This window comes from Sabethes cyaneus, chromosome 1, assembly GCF_943734655.1.
Source record: "Sabethes cyaneus chromosome 1, idSabCyanKW18_F2, whole genome shotgun sequence".
NCBI lineage: Eukaryota > Metazoa > Arthropoda > Insecta > Diptera > Culicidae > Sabethes > Sabethes cyaneus.
The window spans coordinates 108177016-108198984 of record NC_071353.1 but is presented as its reverse complement, the minus strand read 5'-3'; the positions used below and the strand labels follow the sequence as shown (position 1 = coordinate 108198984).

The following is a 21969-nucleotide window of genomic DNA, read 5'->3' as shown; positions in this document are numbered from 1 at the left end:
GCTTGATTAAAAAAAACAGGGGAAGTATTTATTTGCGATGTAATTTCATGCCCATCGCAAACCTGAGCTTGCTGACTTGATTTAAATGGTACTATTTGAATTTTCTGCATCAAATATAAGAAGAAGAAGAAAACGAAAATAATCAATCTGTCTCTGAACTGGTCGTTCTTGAAGTTTATCCCATAAAATATCAGAGTTGCTCTGCATATTATCATGTTTCCAAGGCATCAAGAAGTGAAATGTTTTAGAGAGGAACAAACCAACCTTATTGTAACCGATCACGCTGCGAATATGCTAAAGGCAATTACTGACACTTTCACGGCAAGCAAACAAATCGGGTTTGCAACACATGTCGTTAACCCAGTGGTAAAAATCCATTGATCATACAGAAAGTCTTGGCGATTTATTAGAGGGTATAAAAAATTTCAAGGTGTAAATCCACACGAAAAAGCGACACTGGACAGTATATCTTTTTTCACCAGTTTTTTAAAGTTTGTAGTTGTTCAATTATTTCTTAATAACCTATTGTCCGTCAAAAGCTAAATCAACTAGTTGCAATCACCCATATCTACTCTGGTGATTAGTGGTAATATAGTGAATGTAATAATTTTGAAAGCTTTCGCGTAGCTTCTAATGCTATATATAGTCTACATTTAACAGCTGGCATTAACTGCCTGCTGGTTAACGAACCACTCTTGCTAATTGGCTCAAAAACTTGCATAAAGGGAGAAGTTTTGGTCATTTGAAAGCAAATTCAGAGTCCCTGATTATCACCGCCGGAATCAATTCACGGTGAAACAAAAGTGCAGTGAGTTTTATCCTACTTATTTCGGGAGTAATGTGAATGAGAATAACTGCAGCTACCGTGAAATCTGGGTAATCACGAGAATCATTTTACGTTCATGGAGGCGGAAAAAGCGACATCCCCTATGAAATTATTTGTGAAACAATTTCACGTGGACGAAGATTGATTGAATTTTGTTTTGTAATTTTAATTGATTTACAATTTAATAAACATTTATGCTTGTTTGCATGAGAATAATAACAATATGTATGTTTGATTAACAGTTACAAACTCAAATATTCAGGCTGTTAAATGAACAAACTAACAAATAAACAAATGAACCAACTAAACTTAATTTTAGCATCTTTATTTTATTCAATTTCACCTCCGTATCCGAATGCCCTTACTTTGCCCTTAACCCCACCCATGAGGTTTCGCACGAACTCGAAATTGATATGTTTTTGCAGATTTACCGATGCTTTCTTCAACTGTTTTGAATATTTTAGGATGTTGATTCTGCGTCATAATAGCGCAGTATTTACCGATTGGTCGAAGTTCTGGTATACGCCGAAAGATCTTAACCCCTCAGATCTTTCGGCCCGAAATCGTCGTTATTCACCAGATACCATTCCAGCACGTCCTTTGTGTAATGGCAGAAAGCCAAATCTAACCAGATACACCTGTACCATCATCATACCATATACCATCAAGGGGGTATATGTGATCATGAAAGGTGTACTCCGCTTTTTGCATAAGCAAGTTGCTTGCCAAATCAAGAATTTCTTGACAACCCTCGACATCTTCTGTTTTCGGAGGTTCCCTAGAACATCAAAATTATCCGTGGCAGTGAAATACTGGTTCCCTGAAATTTAGTTGAAGTTCGCTTTCACGTTGGTGTGGTTTTGACAGTTTTTGATGGTTGAACTTCCGGGCACGGCTTTTCGCGACCGTATTATGCTTTCCGTAACATTATTAAAATCGGTTGAGTGATTCAAAAGTTATGACCTTGAGCGCCAATTTAAAAATGCGGGTTTAAAATTTTAAGAAAACAGACAAGTAGGTACATAAAATTTGAGCAAAATCGGAAAGCTTTTTGTCTTGAAATTACTAAGTGGGTACACCTGTACCCGGTTGATCAGATACCGTTTTATTTTTCGGTTGGTACGTAGTGGGTTAATTGGCTGTGGACTCTTATTAAATCAGAATGCTAGAGGTCGTATGCTCTTTTTGCTGCTTTTTTGCTCTTTTGGCTACGTCGCCTCAGTAAAACATAATTCGAACAAATGGTATAAGGCGATCGTAGAATTAATTATTACCAACAATATTGTTGAAGAAAGTATTGTTTAGAAAGTATAGACTATAAAATAAATGGCTGGTCCCGAGTGATAATTCAGTACCTCCTGTATTAAAGAAAACGTATGAGAGAAACGTTTATTTGTTATGCCAACGTCTAAAATCTATAATCCTAGATCATTTAATGACTAAATTTTCGGTGAATACGGGTTTTCCTCGCCAGCATACGATGTAATCGTTCTCTTTATTGATGCAAAAAGATAACACATTCAATTATCAATAGAAATTTTCCAGCAATATCATAGTGAAGTGTCATAGAAGTGTTAGAATAGCAGCCCCTTGAAAACAAAATAATATAAAAATACCAGCACCCCCATCTGCAGCAAACGTTTAACCCAATACAATCGTCGCAGTTTGGTTCTGGCTTTTTCCAGACTGTCGAGCCCGTCCTTCAAGACGAAGGTTCGAATTCCTAGCATGTACTTCTCGATGTAGGAATCCCAGCTCATGTCACTCATATCCATGTTGAACTCTTCCCCATCACGTGCCAGCCGAACCTTTCGCGACAGCCGTTTCAGATTCGGAACGCGGAAGGTCCATTCGTGCATGGCGAAAAATTCTCCCGTATCGGCTGCCTTCTGGAAACGTCTCGCAATCTTTGCCATTATCGGCTTTGAACCCTGAGCTCGCATCAGTAGATCGAACAGGTAAGCCGGTAGCAGATGTAGAAATAGTTCCACTATCTTATGCATTGTTCTATTCGTACGAAAGCGAAAGCCTGGATATAGCATTACATATTTGGTTGGATTCCTCAAGGACCACTTTTGTGTGATTTCTCCATATTTGTACCATTTAATGGGATTAACCGGGCCGGATGTGCAATTGTACACTCGGATTGGATTGGATCTGAAAAAAAAACAAAAGCGTATTAAGTTTGTGTGGATGTTTTCCTAACCTCCAGTTGTTTGTCACATGGTTGTGGCGTTTTCCCATGCGGCTGCGATCAACGTGTTGCACACGATGTCCACTGGTATAACATCCATCACACACTTTTGGTCACACATTATGCTGCTGATTGTGCCCCTTCCGATTTCCATCATGATTCCTGCAAAATAATAATTCTTTTGATAAAAATAATCAATGATTGAATAAATCGTATGATTTAACCCGTGATGCCGTAGACATTATCGATCCAACCCGGGAATGGTTCCTTTAACGCTCCGGTTACTATAGAAGGTCGTACAATGCAAATCGGTAGCCGACTGCTGTAGTCACATACCAACTGTTCGGCAATCGACTTAGTCAATGTGTATGTATTTGGATGTGTACCCTGTAGTTTGCCAGCCAATGCATTTACCACATCCCCTGGTAAGATGTTGATGCATTGTACAAAAGAATCGGGATCCATAGTAGGTGGATAGACCACTTCGTCAACCTCATTCCTGCTGGGATTACTGTAGGCGGTTGAGACGTGAACTACGCTCTGCAGAACGAAAACAAATTTGAACTTGGTTGAGTTCAGTTATGCGACATTCAAATACCTGCAGATGGAACATTTTAACGCACAGATCTAGAACACGCTGTGTACCAATCGTATTGAGCACTGCAGCTTCCTTCAAGCCTTCGTTGAACCGAACCGTTGCTGCTACGTGGAATACAATGTTAACATTTTCCACCAGGCGTTGCACATCCTTTTCCGAGAGCCCCAACAATGGCAACGCAATGTCGCCCCCGACATGTATTAATTTCTCCAGTACGAACGGCGTCTTCGATCGAATTCTATCGAAGACCGGATGCTTCACGAATTCACGATAACGCTGTTCGCTCGAGAGACCGCGCTTTGGCCGCAGCAAAACGTAAATATGTTTTATTCCATCGCAACTGCGTAGCAATTTTTCGATAAGCACTTTTCCCAGGAAGCCGGTACCACCGGTGACGAAAATGCTCTTGTTATCGTAAAACGGCCGAATCTCATACGGTTGATCGGTTTCCTCTGGCTCTGGTGAATTCGCCTTCACGGAGACGTTATTATTCAAATCACATACCATGATTCCCTTCGTGTCTTGGCTATGCATGCTATCGGTTTCAACTGACGGTGTGCCGAGCGATGCCGAGTGAAAACGGTTCGCGATGCTTTCCACCTGGGCCATTATCGGGAGGTCCATTATGATCGATTAGTTTTCCACGGCCGGCTGGCAGCTGCTAATAGACGTATGCCTACGATCTTCTTTGCCTGTATGCTCGGCTGCTGCGTGTGCGTTATCAGATGAACCGGTTCATTAACATTCGAATCGTTAAACGTGTCACGCTACGGGAATTGGTAACTGTCAGTTTGTTTTCGCTTGTGGAATCGTTCAGAATGAGTAAGTAAGATTAACTATAGTAAGTAATAACTCATTGATGGATATTTTGCGAGCATGACATGTTTATACACAAAAGCTGAGCTGCGTATTGCTTTATGCAACAGCAGGATTAAAACTCAGAATTAAATTGAAATGTAAGGAGGGGAAAAAGTGCACAGAGGGTAAAAGTGTGATCCGATGATTTATCAATGAAGATTTCACTCAATTGGACAACATTTTTACGGATGGGTAACTAGTTTCACAACTTGAATCCTGTCGTAAACATCGCCGAGCAGCCGATTACGGACTGTTTTCAAATGTACACCCATTTTTTTTCAACAATGGATAATGTATTTTTAGTTTCGGTAAATCAGATCTTCTTCATGTATCTTTGTCTTTTTTTGACAGCTTGACAAAAAAATTCCAAAATTTTAGTTGCCACCCGTTATAAGTGTATTTTGAGATCTCGAAACGAAGAAAATTCCTATACATAACTAAAAATAATTATAGCGAAAGGAATTTGCATTATAGTTAAGATTAGGCATATTTGTGAAGTATTTCAATTCGATAGAAAACCTTTTAAAATCGATGGAAACCTTTTAAGGCCAAGCCAGCGCACTAGAGAGAGAAAAAAGACATAGCAAAATTATAAATGAGGCTGCGCTTTTATTAGATGGTTTTGAATACTCAACTGTTGTGACATATCATATCATATACGGGATTTACACACAATGATGCATTCGAAAAACAATGTTGTAGCGTTATTTAAGAAATATTTAAGATTTTCAAAATGCCATTTTTTCTCAATCGCACCAACGCTGTTTGGTGCTTGCGCGGTTTCGGCCTTAAACCTATGTCAATCATATTTTCAAAACTATTTCGTTGAAACATGGATCAAACTTTAATGCAAATGAAATAAATGATTGTAGTGAAAATAGGATTCAAATAGGCAATAGAACTAACATTGGCGCCCCCACCCTAAATCATTTTTGCTTACTTGTGGTTTTGGACCATCTAGCTATCCGGAGAACAATAAGCAGTCGCTTGTTATGACTGTCGAAATGAAACTATTTGTTTCCGGTCCAATTAAAATGAGATTGCTTAAGTGCGCGCGTTGTGATTAGTGTGTTAATGTGGATTTGCATCATAATTTTTATGCTATTAGAGAATTAAAATTATCGTTGATTGGTTTACAGCTTCTCTTGAACGTGCAATGAATGCTTACGAAGCAGATTAAAAATAGTAGTTTTACGACAGATACATATTTCAACACGAAAATGTTGAAAAAAGAAATTGTAACTGCTCTAAAGGCCCAGACATAATGCATACGGATTTTGATACGTTGCGGAAATTTGACTGAAAATGATTTCTATAGTGTGATAGAACTAAGTAATCCGCGGGTGTGCCCCATCTTCTCTAAATAAATTAATATTGAATAAAATAATTCCTCAAGGTATAAGCAGAAAATCGTAGTCTTTCAGCAGCCGATATTTTTGCAATTACAGTAGGATTTCGAATTTGGCAACAAAGGCCTATGTTGCCAAAATCGAGACCCTTTTTCGATATGAAAAAATTTAATGTAAATGCTTTAGAAATTGACTAAATATTATTAATCAATGATTGCAACCATTTTATGTTTAAAAAGTCCGCTAAGAGCTATCCGTCCGGTGCAAATAAGTTATTGACACCCTGCGGTAAGACGTAGTCCTACGGCAATAAAAATATTGTTCGAAATCACATAACTTTTTTCACGAACATACTGAGGGCATCATTTCTTCGTCATTTAAAGCATGTATGCAGAAACTGCTTGATATTTAAGCATATTTTTGGAAGTAAAATATCTTGTGTTGCCAAAAACGAATACTTTTGTTGCCAAAATCGAGGCATGCCAACATCGAATCATGCCAAAAACGAACCATGCCAAAACGAACCAAGCCAAAATCAAAATCCAACTGTATTTGCATATGTTGTGACTGAAATGTGGGGTGCACAGAATTAGATGCGTTTACGGTAAATTATTTGCGTAAAAGTAGTTCCAGTCAGTCTCAAGTTCAATTTTAAGTCCAATTTATGCCCATTTCTAATCAAGTAAACCCGGGTATGAAATGGGGAAGGAAAATGAGGAGCGTGCAATACAGATCTAGCCATCCCAAGCCCCTACCTAGCGCCTCCACGTGTCCATACCTAGTAATGCTCTTTTAAGTAGCCAAGCTAGGAGGTGCGATGCTGGGTGGTTCCCGGCTGCCTGATCTCAAAACTGCGGGTTTGGATGACGGCTGAGCAACACGACCTTGTTAGTAGGTAAGCTTAACATAAGTTATTTTAATGATTTGTTTCGTTTTAGCTCATGGAGCAAGCACCTCCTACTGTACAAAGAAAACTCGGGCCGAAGAAAGTTTAAATAGTGCTCATGGATACCAGAAGAAAAAATTAAATTAATGGAAACACTCATGTAAACTCAAATGATGCAACTCTTTTCCATCCGAAGGACTGCTGGTGGGATTGTTCTGTTTTTGTCTATATATCTTCATATAATGTATATTCATATAACACATATTTTATTACATTGCCATATACCATCATTACCGTAAAGGGGAAGGAGCATCAGGGTATCAAATCAATCAAAGACTGGATGAGGGATGTGGTAACCAGCCCAAGTCATATAAGGTCGGAGAGGATTTTGACGCGCCCTTCTAGCACACAAATCATCACGCAAGATAAGTTTGCACGGCGAAGTTATGTATATCTAGAAACTGGAAGTCTACACACTTTAAAAAAAGCGCCGAAGTCGGCTAAATTTTGCCGAGATTTGGACAGCCGAGCGTTCGGCAAAATTTTTTATGATGCCAAACGTTAGTAAAGATCCGTAAACGTCGATTTGCAAAACCGAAATTTTTACCGAACGCTCGGCTGTCCAAATCTCGGCAAAATTTAGCCGACTTCGGCGCTTTTTTTTAAGTGTGTATGCTGGAAGGAGTGTCTTATATCCCGTGTAATCATATAAGCGACATTGCTTATAGATCCACCCAACCCCTTTTGGTCCTTAACAAACAGCATTTACATGAAAGTTGCTAGGTAGGGTTTTTCCTAATTCCCGTCGTAATAAGTAAAGCCATTCTAATTTTCATCATTTGTTGGATGGATTTAATAAATACAAAAGTTCTTGTGCCGATTTGACTAAAACACACTTACCTTCCGATCCGTGAACTTTGAAATCACTGAAAAGCGACTATTAAAGCATATTATTGAAATTACGCAACTGACTTTATTTCTAAAATTCGTCGTACCGTTTTAAAATCCGTCCATCAAAATTTTTCATCGTCCGAACTAAAAATCACAACAATGTTTACGAAGCTAACACGCATGTATTTGTGTAGGACGGCATGACAAATGTTATTCTACAAAATTTCTGCAGGTCAGGCAAGTTTTCCTGGCTGTAGAATAACGACAATGCCTTGCGTGAGTTATTTTCATTTATGAATGACGGAAATTAAAACGATTAGAAGACATTGTCTTCTTCGTCGCACGGAAAAACGTAGGAAATTTGGCTGGTAGGACTTCTTTAATGATAAAAAGCATTTGAATAGATCTCAGCTCACTTTGATTGATCGCATGTGATAGACAACAAACTAAAATATTAGGGAATAACTAGTTTTGCATTGTGTGTCATAAAAATGCTGATATTTTTAATAATTTGTGTTCAATAGGACGGGAATAGGCAATTACAACGATGTAGCAACTTACCCTAGATAAATTCGATTCTGCAGTAATTCTACTTGCATACAATAGGAAACCCTTGAGGTGATGGTGGCTAACCCCATACGTACATACCTACATATACATTTCTAATCAAGTAAACCCATTTTCAGTCCAAATTCAAGTATAATTTCATGTTGAACTGAAATTCCAATTTCACGTCCAATTTTAAGTCCATATTCAATTTGAAGTATAACCAAGCAAAGTAAATACATCCAAATTTGAATCAAATTTCGTGCAAATTTTATGCAAAACTTTAAGTCCACTTTCAAGTCTACTTTCAAGTCCAATTTCAAGCCTAATTTCAGTTTCAAGTTCAATATGAGAACAATTTCAACACTGATTTCAGGTCTAATACGATGTATGTTAAATTCAAGTCTAATTTTATGTTGAATTTCATGTCCCATTTTTAGGCCACTTTCAATTCTAATTCAATTTCAGTTTTGACTCCAATTTTAAGTGTAATTTCAGGTCCGATGTAAGCGCAATTTCAAGTCGAATTTAATGTACAATTTTACTTATTTCAGGTCACATTCCAAGCCTAATTTCAAATCCGATTTGAAATCTTATTTTCAGTTCAGTTTTAAGCCTAATTACAAACCAAACGTCAAATCCAAGTTTAAGTCTGAATTCAAATTGAAATCCATATTCTAATCTTTTGTCAAGTTCTATTTTAAAATTAATAGCAAATGCAATTTTAAGTCTACTGGCCCAAGCTGGCGCATATTTTTTGTCTTTTCTATGAATTTTAATGTAAAAACTACAAGTTATACAGCCCTAGGTGTTGTACGAAAGAATGACGTAGGACTATATCAGATCGTTGGACGTGGACGGGGTTTCATAAGTACAACACCTGCAACCATTGAGACATAGAGATTTCTTTTGGCGTGCAGGTGGAAGACCATGATAGCGGAGGAAGTGACCACATTGGTGCAGCAAGCGACGAAGATGTGCCACCCCCATCGATAAGGGAAGTTAAAGAAGCCATCCAGCGGCTGAAGAACAACAAAGCAGCGGGAAAGGATGACATTGGAGCGGAACTTATTAAAATGGGCCAGGACAAGTTGGCCGGCTGTCTGCATCAACTGATTGTCAAGATTTGGGATACGAAACGACTACCTGAGGAGTGGAAAGACGGGGTTATCTGTCCTATCTACAAGAAAGGTGATAAGCTGGATTGTGAGAACTACCGAGCCATCACTATCCTGCCGCCTACAAAGTGCTGTCCCAAGTCCTCTTTCATCGACTATCGCCAATAGCCAATAGATATGTGGGAAGCTACCAGGCCGGCTTCATGGAGGGTCGGTCTACAACGGACCAAATCTTCACCCTGCGGCAGATCCTCCAGAAGTGCCGCGAATTCCGAGTCTCCACGCACCACCTGTTCATCAATTTCAAAGCCGCATATGATAGCATAAACCGACAAGAGCTATGGAAAATTTTGGACTAAAACGGCTTTCCGGGTAAGCTTACTAGACTTATCATGGCAACTTATCATTATCATCTCGGGTGGATTGTCGGACCCATTCGAATTTCGCAGGGGACTTCGACAAGGAGATGGTCTTTCCTGCCTGCTATTCAACATTGCGCTTGAAGGTGTTATAAGGCGAGCGGCGATCGAAATGCGGGGATCGATTTTCAATAAATCCAGTCAATTTATCTGCTTTGCAGACGACGTGGACGCTGTCGGCAGAACATTTGAGGCGGTGGAAGATCAGTACACCAGACTGAAACGCGAAGCAGAGAAGATTGGATTGAATATAAATACGTCTAAAACGAAGTATATGCTGGCGAGCGGGACCGAGCGAGACAGGGCCCGCTTGGGCAGTACCGTGGTAGTCAAAGGGGGTGCGTACGAGATAGTCGACGAGTTCGTATACCTTGGCTTGCTGGCAACAGAGGACAACAATACCAGCCGTGAGATTAAAAGACGTATTATCAGCGGAAATTGGGTCTACTACGGACTCCACGAACACTTGCGGTCGAACTATTTGAGCCCCCGTACAAAGTGCACACTGTACAAAACGCTAATTAGACCGGTTGTCCTCTACGGGCACGAAACGTGGACACTGCTAGAAGAAGACCTACGAGCTCTCGGAGTTTTCGAACGGCGGGTGCTAAGAACTATCTTTGGCGGAGTGCAAGAGAACGGTGTAAGGAGGCGAAGAATGAACCACGAGCTCGCGCGTCTCTACGGCGAACCAAGTATTCAGAAAGTGGTTAAAGCTGGCCGGATAAGTTTGGCAGGACATGTTGCTAGAATGCCGGACAACTATCCTGCAAAAATGGTTTTCGCATTAAATCCGGTAGGAACAAGACGAAGAGGGGTACCCCCAGCGAGGTGGCAAGACCAGGTGGAGCGAGATCTGGCGAGCACTGGGTGCCCGCGGAACTGGCGATCAGTTGCCATGGACCGAAACAGATGGAGAAATTATACTGCGCAGGCCTTGTCATAAGACGTTAGGCCAATTAAGTCAGATTTCTTTTAAAAGTCAGTTGTGTACATCATAAACGGGCCATACACTAATTACGTAAGGGAAAGGGGGGGGGGGTGGCTTTCCGAAAAATCTTACAAAATCTTATTTGGGGGAGAGGGGGGGGAAAAAACATGAAAAATTCAATTTTTGTACAATAACTCATGTTACATGTTACAAACAGTTTTAAATTTATGAGGTAAATTTTGAAGAATTCCGGCTTCATGTTGCAAGGAAATGCATAGCAACCTTATAAGTATTTAACCGGAAGGGACTCTTCGTCTGCCTTGTCCAGATAAACTGCAACCGGACTACTTGTTCCAGAGCCTTCTGAGGTCAAAAACAACGATCAGTTTATACTATTGTTTCTCTGTTGCCAAAGATCTTGCAAGCCGCGTGTACCCAGTTTGTGGTCAGTATTTTGCTTTTAAGAAAACCGTGAATGGTCATTACAGATCTGAACATTCGACGCAACGCTGAACCAATATAAAGATTAAGATTAGACTTTGTTGCGTGTCACCTAGAAGGAACAAGGGAAATTTTGGAATTTTTTCGAGGCCCCTATACTCAATAACAAACGAGCTCAGGGAGAAATGAGAGTGTTATGTGTGAACTCTTTTTCTCCTCTTTCTGTCAGTAATTTTTGTTTTGTTTATGCTTATCCAGTTTAACTCGAAATGGCTTCAAAACAAGAAGCATCTAGCGTGCGTGTTGTACACTTCAACGAATTGCACAAAGATCTCGGCAAAAAGTATACGGTGCATCATTTTAAAAGCGAAAATGTTGTGGCTTCGACCATTTACTATATTCTAAGATCCCTAGCAACTAGTCGCAAGCAAGGCAGTGGAGCACCAGCCAAAATTATGAACGTAGAAGGACTTCGTTCTCTTTCTCATGCCGCCTACAACAAGAGATGCCGCAAAAAAGTTCAACTGTTTCCACTAGTACATCTGCAAAACATTGAAAAGAGTTGGAATTAAGTGCCGAAAGAAGACAAGAGCTCCGAAATACACTGAGAAACAGATTTCGACGTTAGAATCCTAATACTGGTTAGTTGATTAAAAATTATTCCGAAAATGCATTGTTTTGGGCGACGAAAGTTACTTTCCTCTTTCGAAGATGCACATCTCCGAACATAAAATACAAGTTAAAAAGTAAATTTGAAGAAAAGGTGATGCTGCTCATTGCCATTTTCGAGAGAGGTATTTGTAAGCCATGTCTGAAGCCCTCTGGTTTGGTTATCAATCAAGATGTGTACCAGAACGAATGTTTGAAGAAAATTTTGATCTCGTTTCTACAAAAATATCATATAGATGGACAATACGTTTTTTGGCCGGATAAAGCTTCATCATATTACACCAAAAAGTTCCTGATTACTCTTTCGATTCCATTTGTACTGAAACCCCGACAAATCTGCCTCAGTGTCGGCCAATCGAAGTTTTCTTCGGGATTTTCAGCTCCTTGGTGTACAAAAATAACTGGAGAGCCACAAATTGCAAACAGTTGATTGGTAGAATCAAGAGATGCATTCGCAAAGTTGACATGACGGTCGTATAGCGCTCCTGTTCCGACATCAAAGAGAAGCTTAGCTGAACAGCCGATTACGGACCGTTTTTAAATTAGTGAACATTTGAAAACGGTCCGTAATCGGCTGTTCGGCTAAGCTTCTATTCCATTTTTTCAACAATGGACAATGTATCTTTAATTTCAGTACAGCCATCCGGGGTGACATTGTGCCACGGGGGTGAGATTGTGCCAAAAACCAAAAATGTTTATTTGTGAAAATTTATTATATCTATGGAAACTGGTGTCCTGATTTCAAAATGATGATGAACATAACATATTTAATCATAACTTAGAATGGAACACAGATAATATAGCAAACTATTTAGCCTAAACAGGGTTTCAAAGTTCGCGATCAAAAATACTCGGAAATAGCGTTTGTAAAAAATGTCCCGCATAAACCAACCCAAACAAGAAATCGCATCAAGTAGCTATTTTGAAGGTATATAAACTAATCATTTACAATGTATTAAAAGGCGTTGAATAAGTTTTGGTAACGAAAATAATATTTTTCGAAACTTTGTACTTTTCGAGCTTCACGGGGGGAGATTGTGCCAAGCCATAATGATCGATCCAATTTGTGGATTTCCCATACACAACAAAAATACGTCAGTATACACCAGGCACTCACATTCTTTATTATTGAGCACAATATTCTGACAGATTAGGGTGCATCATCCATTTTGGAGCAAACAGCATCGTAGGTCTGCTAAATATTTTAAACTAATTTTTACTTTTTCTCTGGAAATTGCAGATGCTTTGAATAAACGCTCTAATATAAGACAAATATTATTATACCGTGTATAAATTGCAAGTTTTAAAAAGGGGGTGAGGGAGGTGGGGTGGGCCACATGTCCTGTGGCCGCGGGTTCTCGAACGAAGTAATGATTACATTTGTTAAATGATCAAAAAGGTATGCCCCCTTAGGATACACGCCCTCCATATATCTCCCTCTCATAATCCTAGAAACGCTACTGGCTATATAAAGGCTGTCCATTGACTACGAACTCATTTTTTATTATTTCAGACCTCCCCGGGTTATTTTCGTTCATACTTTTTGTATATTGCGTTGTTTTTGGTTGACCACCTGCCCGTAATAGTCCACTTAGTTCATGAACGGCCCCATATGACCTACTTTATACTGATATTTATGTGTATTGTTTATAAATATGCTAATATTCACTGCTTAGGTATTTACCTTAACTTTATGTTTTTGGCACCATGTCACCCCCTAGAAGGGGTGAGATTGTGCCAAAGTTTATGCACTTCCAGTAAAATTAGGTTGCATTGTAACTAAACCATCTCTACGGTAGTTGTTAATTGAACAATTTTGTATATATTGACAGGTTTTAAATCAACTTATTTCCTAAATTGTGTGTATACTGAGTTCAAGAATAAAAACGTATGCTTTTTTGGCACAATCTCGCCCCGGATGACGGTAAATCTTCAAGTATCATTGTCTTTTTTTGACAGCATGAGAAATAAATTTCAAACAGTAACCCGTTAGTGTGTTCTACAATTTTTCTGAAGACACTAATCCTTTTTGGACGCACTATAATAATGAATAATTTAAAAAACAAAAATATGTGTCACCCTAATGAGTTGAATGAAATCATCAAAATCACAATAATTTTTATTATACACAAAAATTGGAGCTTGTTAAAAAAACTAACTTGAAATTGGATACGGCACTAGTTTCTCAGGCTTACTTTTATTTTGGTCCCTCGTTCGGTTCTCCATATTCTGAAGGGGCAAATTGTCACTATTTCTAGATACTACTTTGCTTGCTCATTAATCTCGTGTTGATAGATTGGTTCTTTGAGATTGTAAGACGCAAAAATAGTGCGGGCTAATTGGAAACTTTCCGAGCATTCCATGCCCTATCACAAATTTGAACAATTCCAACAAATATAGTGCTAAAACACATAAGAACACATTGTGTTGTCCGAGCATCCAAATTCGCTCTCGACGACCCCGATTGTAACATTCCTTAGATCGAAATAACAAAAGGTCTTTTTGTAACAGACAAAATAATGAGTTCAACAGTCTATTTCCAATCACTAATCTAATGAGCCAACTTTAGCAGGTTGTTATGTAAAACTACGTATCATGGAGTTTTTTTTCTGTTGGGATTTGAACACACTGCTAGTAATGCAACCGATGCATTCATTGGTTGCATTCTTATGCAACTGTAGCTACATTAAACGGTCGGTGTTATTGCAATGAAACTTCACTCGGTGGGCTGCGCCTAGTGGTACGCACTTTTGCATTTCACATTTGAACTCCGTTTGTTATGCAACCTGTTGTTTCCCAACTCAAAAATAGTTTGATTCCCAATTAGTTAATGGCCGCGCCTTTTCCAGCAAAACAAATTACTTGCAATGTACCTTCTTAGCAACCAAATTTGTTTCGTCTTAATCATCGATCCCAATCGAAAGGGTCCACTGACCTTAGGAAGCCAGTACATATGAAGTTCCGAACCGTCAACCTGCGCTGCGGGTTGCAGTGCTCGATAGCCACCGTAACTAAACACTTTCCTGGTCAAACCGTCTAATTCGCGCGCAAATACAGAACTGAGCAACAAGATTGGAAAGCATTTTTCTGTTGGGCTCCTCTAAAGCCTTGCGGTTCACCGACAGCGGTTGCACGCTGAGGGTGGTTCGGTTAGGAGTGTTCGTATTTTCACATTTTTGTTTCGCACGCCAGCGGAGATTGCAACGATGGTTTAGAAGGGAAAACCTTACTACATTTTAACTGTTGGTTTAGTTTTAATGTGTTAATTATTAACAAAGTGCAAGATTTAACGATAACTCGATGCCTCTGGTGTAAAATGACATGTTTATGACACAAATGTTTTGTATGTGTATCAGCGCTGAAACAAATTATATATGTACTATTTTTTGCAGACTAACGATGCATGTAATTTATTACTAGTTTCTAAGTCGATCACCTCAGCGATAGATCGTAAGTATGCATCTTCGAAGCAACAGTAAGCAAAACAGACACCCCTACGCGTGCTGAACCATAGTTTTCCTCAAAGGCTCGTGTTACTTAGTAGAAAAAATGAAGAAAGAAAATACCAGTTTTTCATCGCATAACACTTCCACTCGGCATCATCAGTCATTTTCGCATTAGTCTGTGTATTTATTTCATTTATATTAATTGAAGAACTTCGCCCATCGGTCCGGTCCGATTGCGTTCATTGAAACGAACGCAATGGGGCGTCTTGTAAGGCGCACGCCAATCCGAAAGTAAAGAAATCCTGTGTATTGTCGGTATTATTTCTATATGAGTTTTTTTTATTATGCTTGAGTAACATAAACTGTTTTATTCTTCAATACAAAGTACCGGTTTTTCAAACGAATGACGATGGTATTCTTGAATAAAACAGCAAAATCATAAAAACCGATTTGTAGAATCTGCGATAGATTTTCTAATTAATAATTTTATACCAAAAGCGATGTTGCATGCCTTCAGAATACTCATGATGATGCCGAGTACTCATTCTTAGTTTTAGATTGTGTGCTCTCATGAAAGATTTTCAATTCATTATGCATGCATTCCAATGAAATTTCATAATTTTTACTACAATGTAAGCAATTAGTCTTTAAAATGGAATCGACCTCTCCATCTGGGAAAAATACTACTATATGGCTGCTCGTAAATTGTGAACTGTTAATACCTAGTGGACAGCTTAAACAGCTCAACTGGCTTGTGCGTTTGCGATCGTGATGCGGTCGCCCTTTGAAAAACATTAAACTAAATTGGCCACAACTTTAAACAGACAGCTGCACCTGTCCGGGCGAGAGGAAAGTCTCTGCTGGACTGGAAGGCAGCTAACCGAACAGCAAACTAGAGAGCACGTTTCGTTATAGTGATTTCGTTTGATGCAAGTGCATTTGCGCCTCATTGATTGGAGAAGCATAAAATCCAAAACAAATAAGATAGTCGCTTAACCCGTTGCAGATTTTAGCAGAAGTAAAAAAGTGAATTGTGAGCGCTCCACGTTAACCTAGTATGATATCATGTTTAAATTCTAACATAAACATAAAGATGATTACTACTATTCTATAATATATTTTTGATCTTGACGCAGAACTACATTTATCTATTTTTAAGTACAGAAATAGAACATGATAACGAAAAGTAGTTATGTTTTATGCAACTCGATTATTTATCTCCAAATTGCTTGATGTGAATATGACCTAACAAAAAATTTCTACTTACTTACTTAGGTGGCTTGCCGTCCTAAGACCTATTGCCTATTGAACAAAGTTTCTCCATGTAACTCGGTTGAGGGCTACCGCTCTCCAGTTTCTCGGACACCGAGTACTCTCCGCCAGAGCTAGCTCCATCTGGTCTAACCATCTTGCTCGCTGCGCTCCTGGTCGTCTTGTTCCTAGCGGATTTGAGGCGAACACTATCTTTGCAGGGTAGGTGTCCGGCATTCTTGCAACATGCCCTGCCCATCGCATCCGTCAAGCTTTTGCCACCTTCTGGATACTGGGTTCGCCATAGAGCTGTACGAGTTCATGGTTCATCCTCCGCCTCCATACTCCGTTCTCCTGTACGCCGCCGAAGATCGTTCTAAGCACTCGTCGTTCGAAAACTCCGAGCACTCGGTGGTCCTCCTCGAGCATTGTCCACGTTTCATGCCCGTAGAGAACAACCGGTCTAATAAGCGTCTTGTACAGGGTGCCTTTGTACGGGGACTTAGTCTGCTCGACCGCAATTGCTTGTGGAGCCCATAGTAAGCACGACTTCCGCTGATAATACGCCTCCGAATCTCACGGCTGGTATCATTGTCCGCCGTTACCAGTGAGCCAAGGTAGACAAATTCATCGACTACCTCAAACTTATCGCCATCGATTAATATACTACTGCCCAAGCGGTGTCGTTCGGCCTCGGTTCCGCTGGCCAGCATGTACTTTGTTTTAGACGTATTTACCTTTAACCCAATCTTTTCTGCTTCGCGCTTTAGTCTGGTGTACTGTTCAGCCACCGCGACAGATGTTCTGCCGATAATATCCATGTCATCGGCAAAGCAGACGAATTGACTAGATTTGTTGAATATCGTGCCCCGCGTGTTGATATCCGCTCGGTTCATAACACCTTGTAGCGCTATGTTGAACAGCAGGCATGAAAGACCATCACCTTGACGAAGCCCTCTGTGTGATTCGAATGAACTTGACAATCCACCCGAAATCCGAACACAGCACTGTGTACCATCCATCGTAGATTTAATCAGTTTGATGAGTTTCCTGGGGAAGCTGTTCTCGTCCATGATTTTCCATAGCTCTTTCCGGTCGATGATATCATATGCGGCTTTGAAGTCAACGAACAAATGATGCGTGGGAACTCGGTATTCACAGCCCGTTTGGAGGTCCGTTGCAGACCTTCGACGAAGCCGGCTTGATAAGTTCCTACAAATCTGTTCGCAATTGGTGATAGTCGGCGGAAAATGATTTGGGACAGCACTTTATAGGCGGCATTGAGAACGGTGATCGCTCGATAGTTCTCACAGTTCAACTTGTCGCCCTTTTTATAGATCGGACAGATAACCCCATCTTTCCACTCCTCCGGTAGCTGTTCCGTTTCCCAAATTCTAACAATTAGTCGGTGTATACAAGCGGCCAGCTTTTCTTGTCCCATTTTAATAAGCTCCGCTCCGATGCCATCTTTCCCAGCTTGTTGTTCTTTAGCTGCATGATGGCCTCCTTAACTTCGCCTATCGTTGGGGCTGGCACCTCTTCCCCGTTTGTTGCACCGTCTACATCGCTTTCCCCGCCGCCATGGTTCTCCGCCTGGACGCCGTTCAGATGTTCGTCGAAGTGCTGTTTCCACCTATCGGTCACCTCACGATCGTCCGTCAGAATTCTGCCAGTCTTATCCCGACACATTTCGGCTTGCGGCACAAAGCCTTTGCGGGATCCGTTCAGTTTCTGGTAGAACTTTCGCGTTTCCTGAGAACGATGCAGCCGCTCCAACTTTGCATATTCCTGCTCTTCCAGGTAGCACTTTTTGTCCCGAAAGATTTGGTTGCAGCGAAACCTTCTTCTTCTGTTTGTGTCTTCCTACGTTCTGACGTGTGACACTACGCATCTTGGTTCTCCTCATCCATCCCCTTCCTACATTCATCGTCCAACCAATCGTTCCGCTGATTCCTGGTCACATGCCCGATGGTGCTCTCAACTACACTGCTGATGGCTGTTTTGATAGTGTTCCAACAGTCCTCGAGAGGGGTTTCGTCCAGCTCGTCCTCTTCCGGCAGCTCAGCTTCGAGTGAATGCGCGTAGTTTGCGGCGACGTTTGGCTGCTTCAGCCACGCGAGATCTAACCGAGGCTGGCGTCAGTATCGAATGTTGCTTACAACGGAGAGTCTTGGGCGCATCTTAACCATCCTCCGAGTCAACGTTAACGTTTCGATAGGATCTGACGTCGATAATGTCTGAGAAGTGCCGACTGTCGATCTGTGATTCTGTCTGATTTGGTGACCTCCAGGTGCACTTGTGATGGATTCTGTACTGGAAAAAGGTACTAGGTACGGCCATGTTCTTGGAGGCGGCAAAGTCGATAAGTCTTAGGCCCATTTCATTGGTCCGCTGGTGTGCATTGAACCTTCCCATCACCGGTTTGTATTCCTCCTCCTGGCCGACCTGAGCATTGAAATCCCCGATGACAATGTTCATGTTTTGGACAGCGGTCGTATTCACTCTCCAACTGCGCGTAGAATTCATCCTTGTCGTCATCGGTACTTCTAAGGTGAGGGCTGTGCACGTTGATGATGCTTATATTGAAGAATCGGCCCTTGATCCTAAACCTGCACATTCGAGGATTGAATGGTCACCACCCAATCACCCGTTTCCGCATCTCGCCCATCACTATGGAAGCTGTACCCAGCTCGCGTGTGTTGCCGCAGCTCTGGTAGATAGTATGTCCATCTCTGAACGTACGTACCGTTGAGCTCTTTCAGCACACCTCCTGTAGCGCTACGACGTCGAACTTGCGGCTCTTCAATACGTTGGATACGTTCAATACTCCCTTGGAAGTTGAGAGATCGGTAGTTCCACGTCCCGAGTTTCCAATCCATAGTCCTTTTTCGTCGCGTGGGTCTATTTTGATTGTTCGAGTAAGAATTTCCTTGTTCTTCGTTGTGTGCTTTAGTATTTTTTTGTGGTGACGGCTTGCAAAACCCGCTACACCAACCCCCTGTTTCGCCGGAGGGCCAACGAAGCTCAAAAGAGCCCTCCTTTCCTTTCGGCAAACGACCAACAAAAAATTTTCACGTGCCTTTAATTAACAAAGCGAATATAATAGTTTTGAGATTGAGGATTTTTCCAATGCGACGATAATGCTCAGTGGCGTATGGTGCCCATACCGTTTTTAAAGCCTGAAACTATGAAAACCATAGTTTTGAACCATTTTCACAAAGCAAAAATATTAATGTATTGCAGTTTAATAGGATTTTATTTCAAAAAAGTTTGTTAAAAATCTTTTAGCTACAAATTTTATGAAGATAGTAACCATTTTTAACTTAAAATTAAGAAAATATTTTTTGTATCTGCTTAGGGACACCCTAATGTCCAAATATTTTTTCACCACTAGAAAGTCTTTTTTGAATGAAGAAACTTTTCTGAAGCAACTGTTATGCTATGTCTTATAGTTTCGATGCTATTATTTATGTCTCACTATGTTTAAATCCGTCCCACTGTGCCACTGTGCGTCGCAACCCCCTGTGCGATTCGAAAGGACTCGAGAGTGTCACCGAAACGCGCACGTAGCACATCACTCGCTTCAGAATTTGTGCGGAAAACCGTACTCATGATAATGCATGCCGTTCAACTGTATCGTATACTGCTCTGAAATCCATGAAAATATGACGCGTGGGCACGTTGTACTCTCGACGTCGAAGAGTAAAAATACGATCCGTAGTAGCACGGGCCCCCGTAAAGCCCATCTGATACTGTTCTAGGAATTCTATTGCTATAGGGGAAAGACGACGCAGCAAAATCTGAGCACCTTGGACATTTTTATAGAGCTCTGTCGGGAGTCGGTCCTTTCCGGCGGCTCTATTATTCTTCAGCTGATGAATTTCTCACCGGATATCTTCGAGATTGGAAGCCGGCACGCTGTTGTCGTTTGTGGGCAGCCTAGGTTAAGTTTCGTTGCGTTTCCTTCTGATATATCGCGGTTAAGTATGGAGCCGTCACTTGATCAAATTACAGCCGCCATCAAAACTATGAAATCTAACAGAGCGCCAGGAATAGCAGAAATAGACTGCGTTGTAGCCGATATGGTCAAAGCTAACTCATCGTTGCCAGTCCAGATGATGCATCGGGTATTCAGCAAAAATATGGGAAACCGCTACTTTTCCGGCAGACTGGATGCAGGGTATATTGGTCAAAGTCCATAAACAAGGAGACCTAACTGAATGCGGTAACTGGAGTGGCATCATGTTACTCTGTATTACTCTCAAAGTGCTTTGTAAGGTGATCCTCAACCGAATCCAGGAGAAAATCGACTTTACTCTCTGGCGACAGCAAGCTGGATTCCATGTAAATCATATCACAACGCTCCGTATTATATTGGAGCAGATAAACGAATTCCAAGACTCTATTCTACTGGTGTTCGTTGACTTTGAAAAAGTGTTTGACAGTCTCAACCACGAAAACCTCGGGGTTCCAGATAAGCTAGTCCATCTCATCGAGACTCAGTGCGAAGCGTTCTCGTGCAAGGTGTTGCACAATAGCGTCTTCAGCATCTTTGGCTCGAACAGCAATAGCGTCTTATCTGATCCTATAAGAGTTACTGCTGGTGTGAGACTTACTTTTTACTTCTACCAGCCAAGGGCTGGGGTGGTTCTTGCCGTACGATCGGAATCTCTCCAAGTAGTGCCTGCAACTTGTGGTTCCTACGCCTACGCCACTCTTCGCTATCCATTTGAATCCGCCAAAAATAGTCCGCAACAGCTTTCGTTCAAATATGGAAAATATACCTGTGTCTTCCGTAAGCAAAGTTACTGGCTCAAGTTTGTAGAGGTCTGATTAGCGTTTCATATACCGTCAGCTTTGTACGACGGCGTATGCTCCTTGATTGAAGTGTCTTACGAAGGGAAAAGTAGGCTGGACTTCCAGCTTTAAGGCGTCGTTGAATCTTCTTACTAGTATTATTGGATGTGAGATAGGGTTATTATCATCCCCTACTAGTACGGTTGTTACAAAATAGTTGTGGTAACTAAATTATGACTAATTTCAGTCGTAATTCGGTTGCTTCAACTAAATGGACCTAAAGTGTGCTACTAGGGATCATCATCATTATTATCATCGCTACTGTTTCTCATCGTTATGAATTAGATACTTGTTGGAGCTATTGACAGTACACTAAATCGAGGATTGCCTTGGAACACTAATGATGGAACAGCTAAATGACCTTGATCCAGCTGACGAGATTGTCTTGCTCACACAATGACCGAATCGATATGAAGAGCTAGGTAGATGAACTCTTCGAGAGCCCTAAGGTAATAGGTCTCATAGTCAATGTAGCAAAAACTAGGTCTATGATAGTGAACACCGACAATCCCACCAACTTCACAGTAGCGGGACAACAGGTTGAGCAGGTGGAAGCTGGGGGTTTCAATATCTTCGTAGCCAGGCAACGCCTATGGTATCAAGACTGATTTAGCTACACGTATTCTGATCCGAACAGGCAGATCTGCGAAACATTTGGCGCTCAAACCAGAACCTAAATTTTCACACAA

At 40.9% G+C, this 21969-nt stretch overlaps 1 protein-coding gene across 1 annotated transcript; it reads right to left on the bottom strand.

The window, feature by feature from the left end:
• Positions 1–2400: 2400 nt before the first annotated feature.
• On the bottom strand, positions 2401–4242 carry LOC128746078 (putative fatty acyl-CoA reductase CG5065). Its single transcript, XM_053843129.1, has 4 exons — positions 3619–4242; positions 3245–3560; positions 3050–3182; positions 2401–2983 (listed from the first exon to the last, which is right to left on the bottom strand). The coding sequence occupies exons 1-4, from the start codon at positions 4240–4242 to the stop codon at positions 2401–2403; spliced, it is 1656 nt and encodes a 551-aa protein (XP_053699104.1).
• Positions 4243–21969: the final 17727 nt, after the last annotated feature.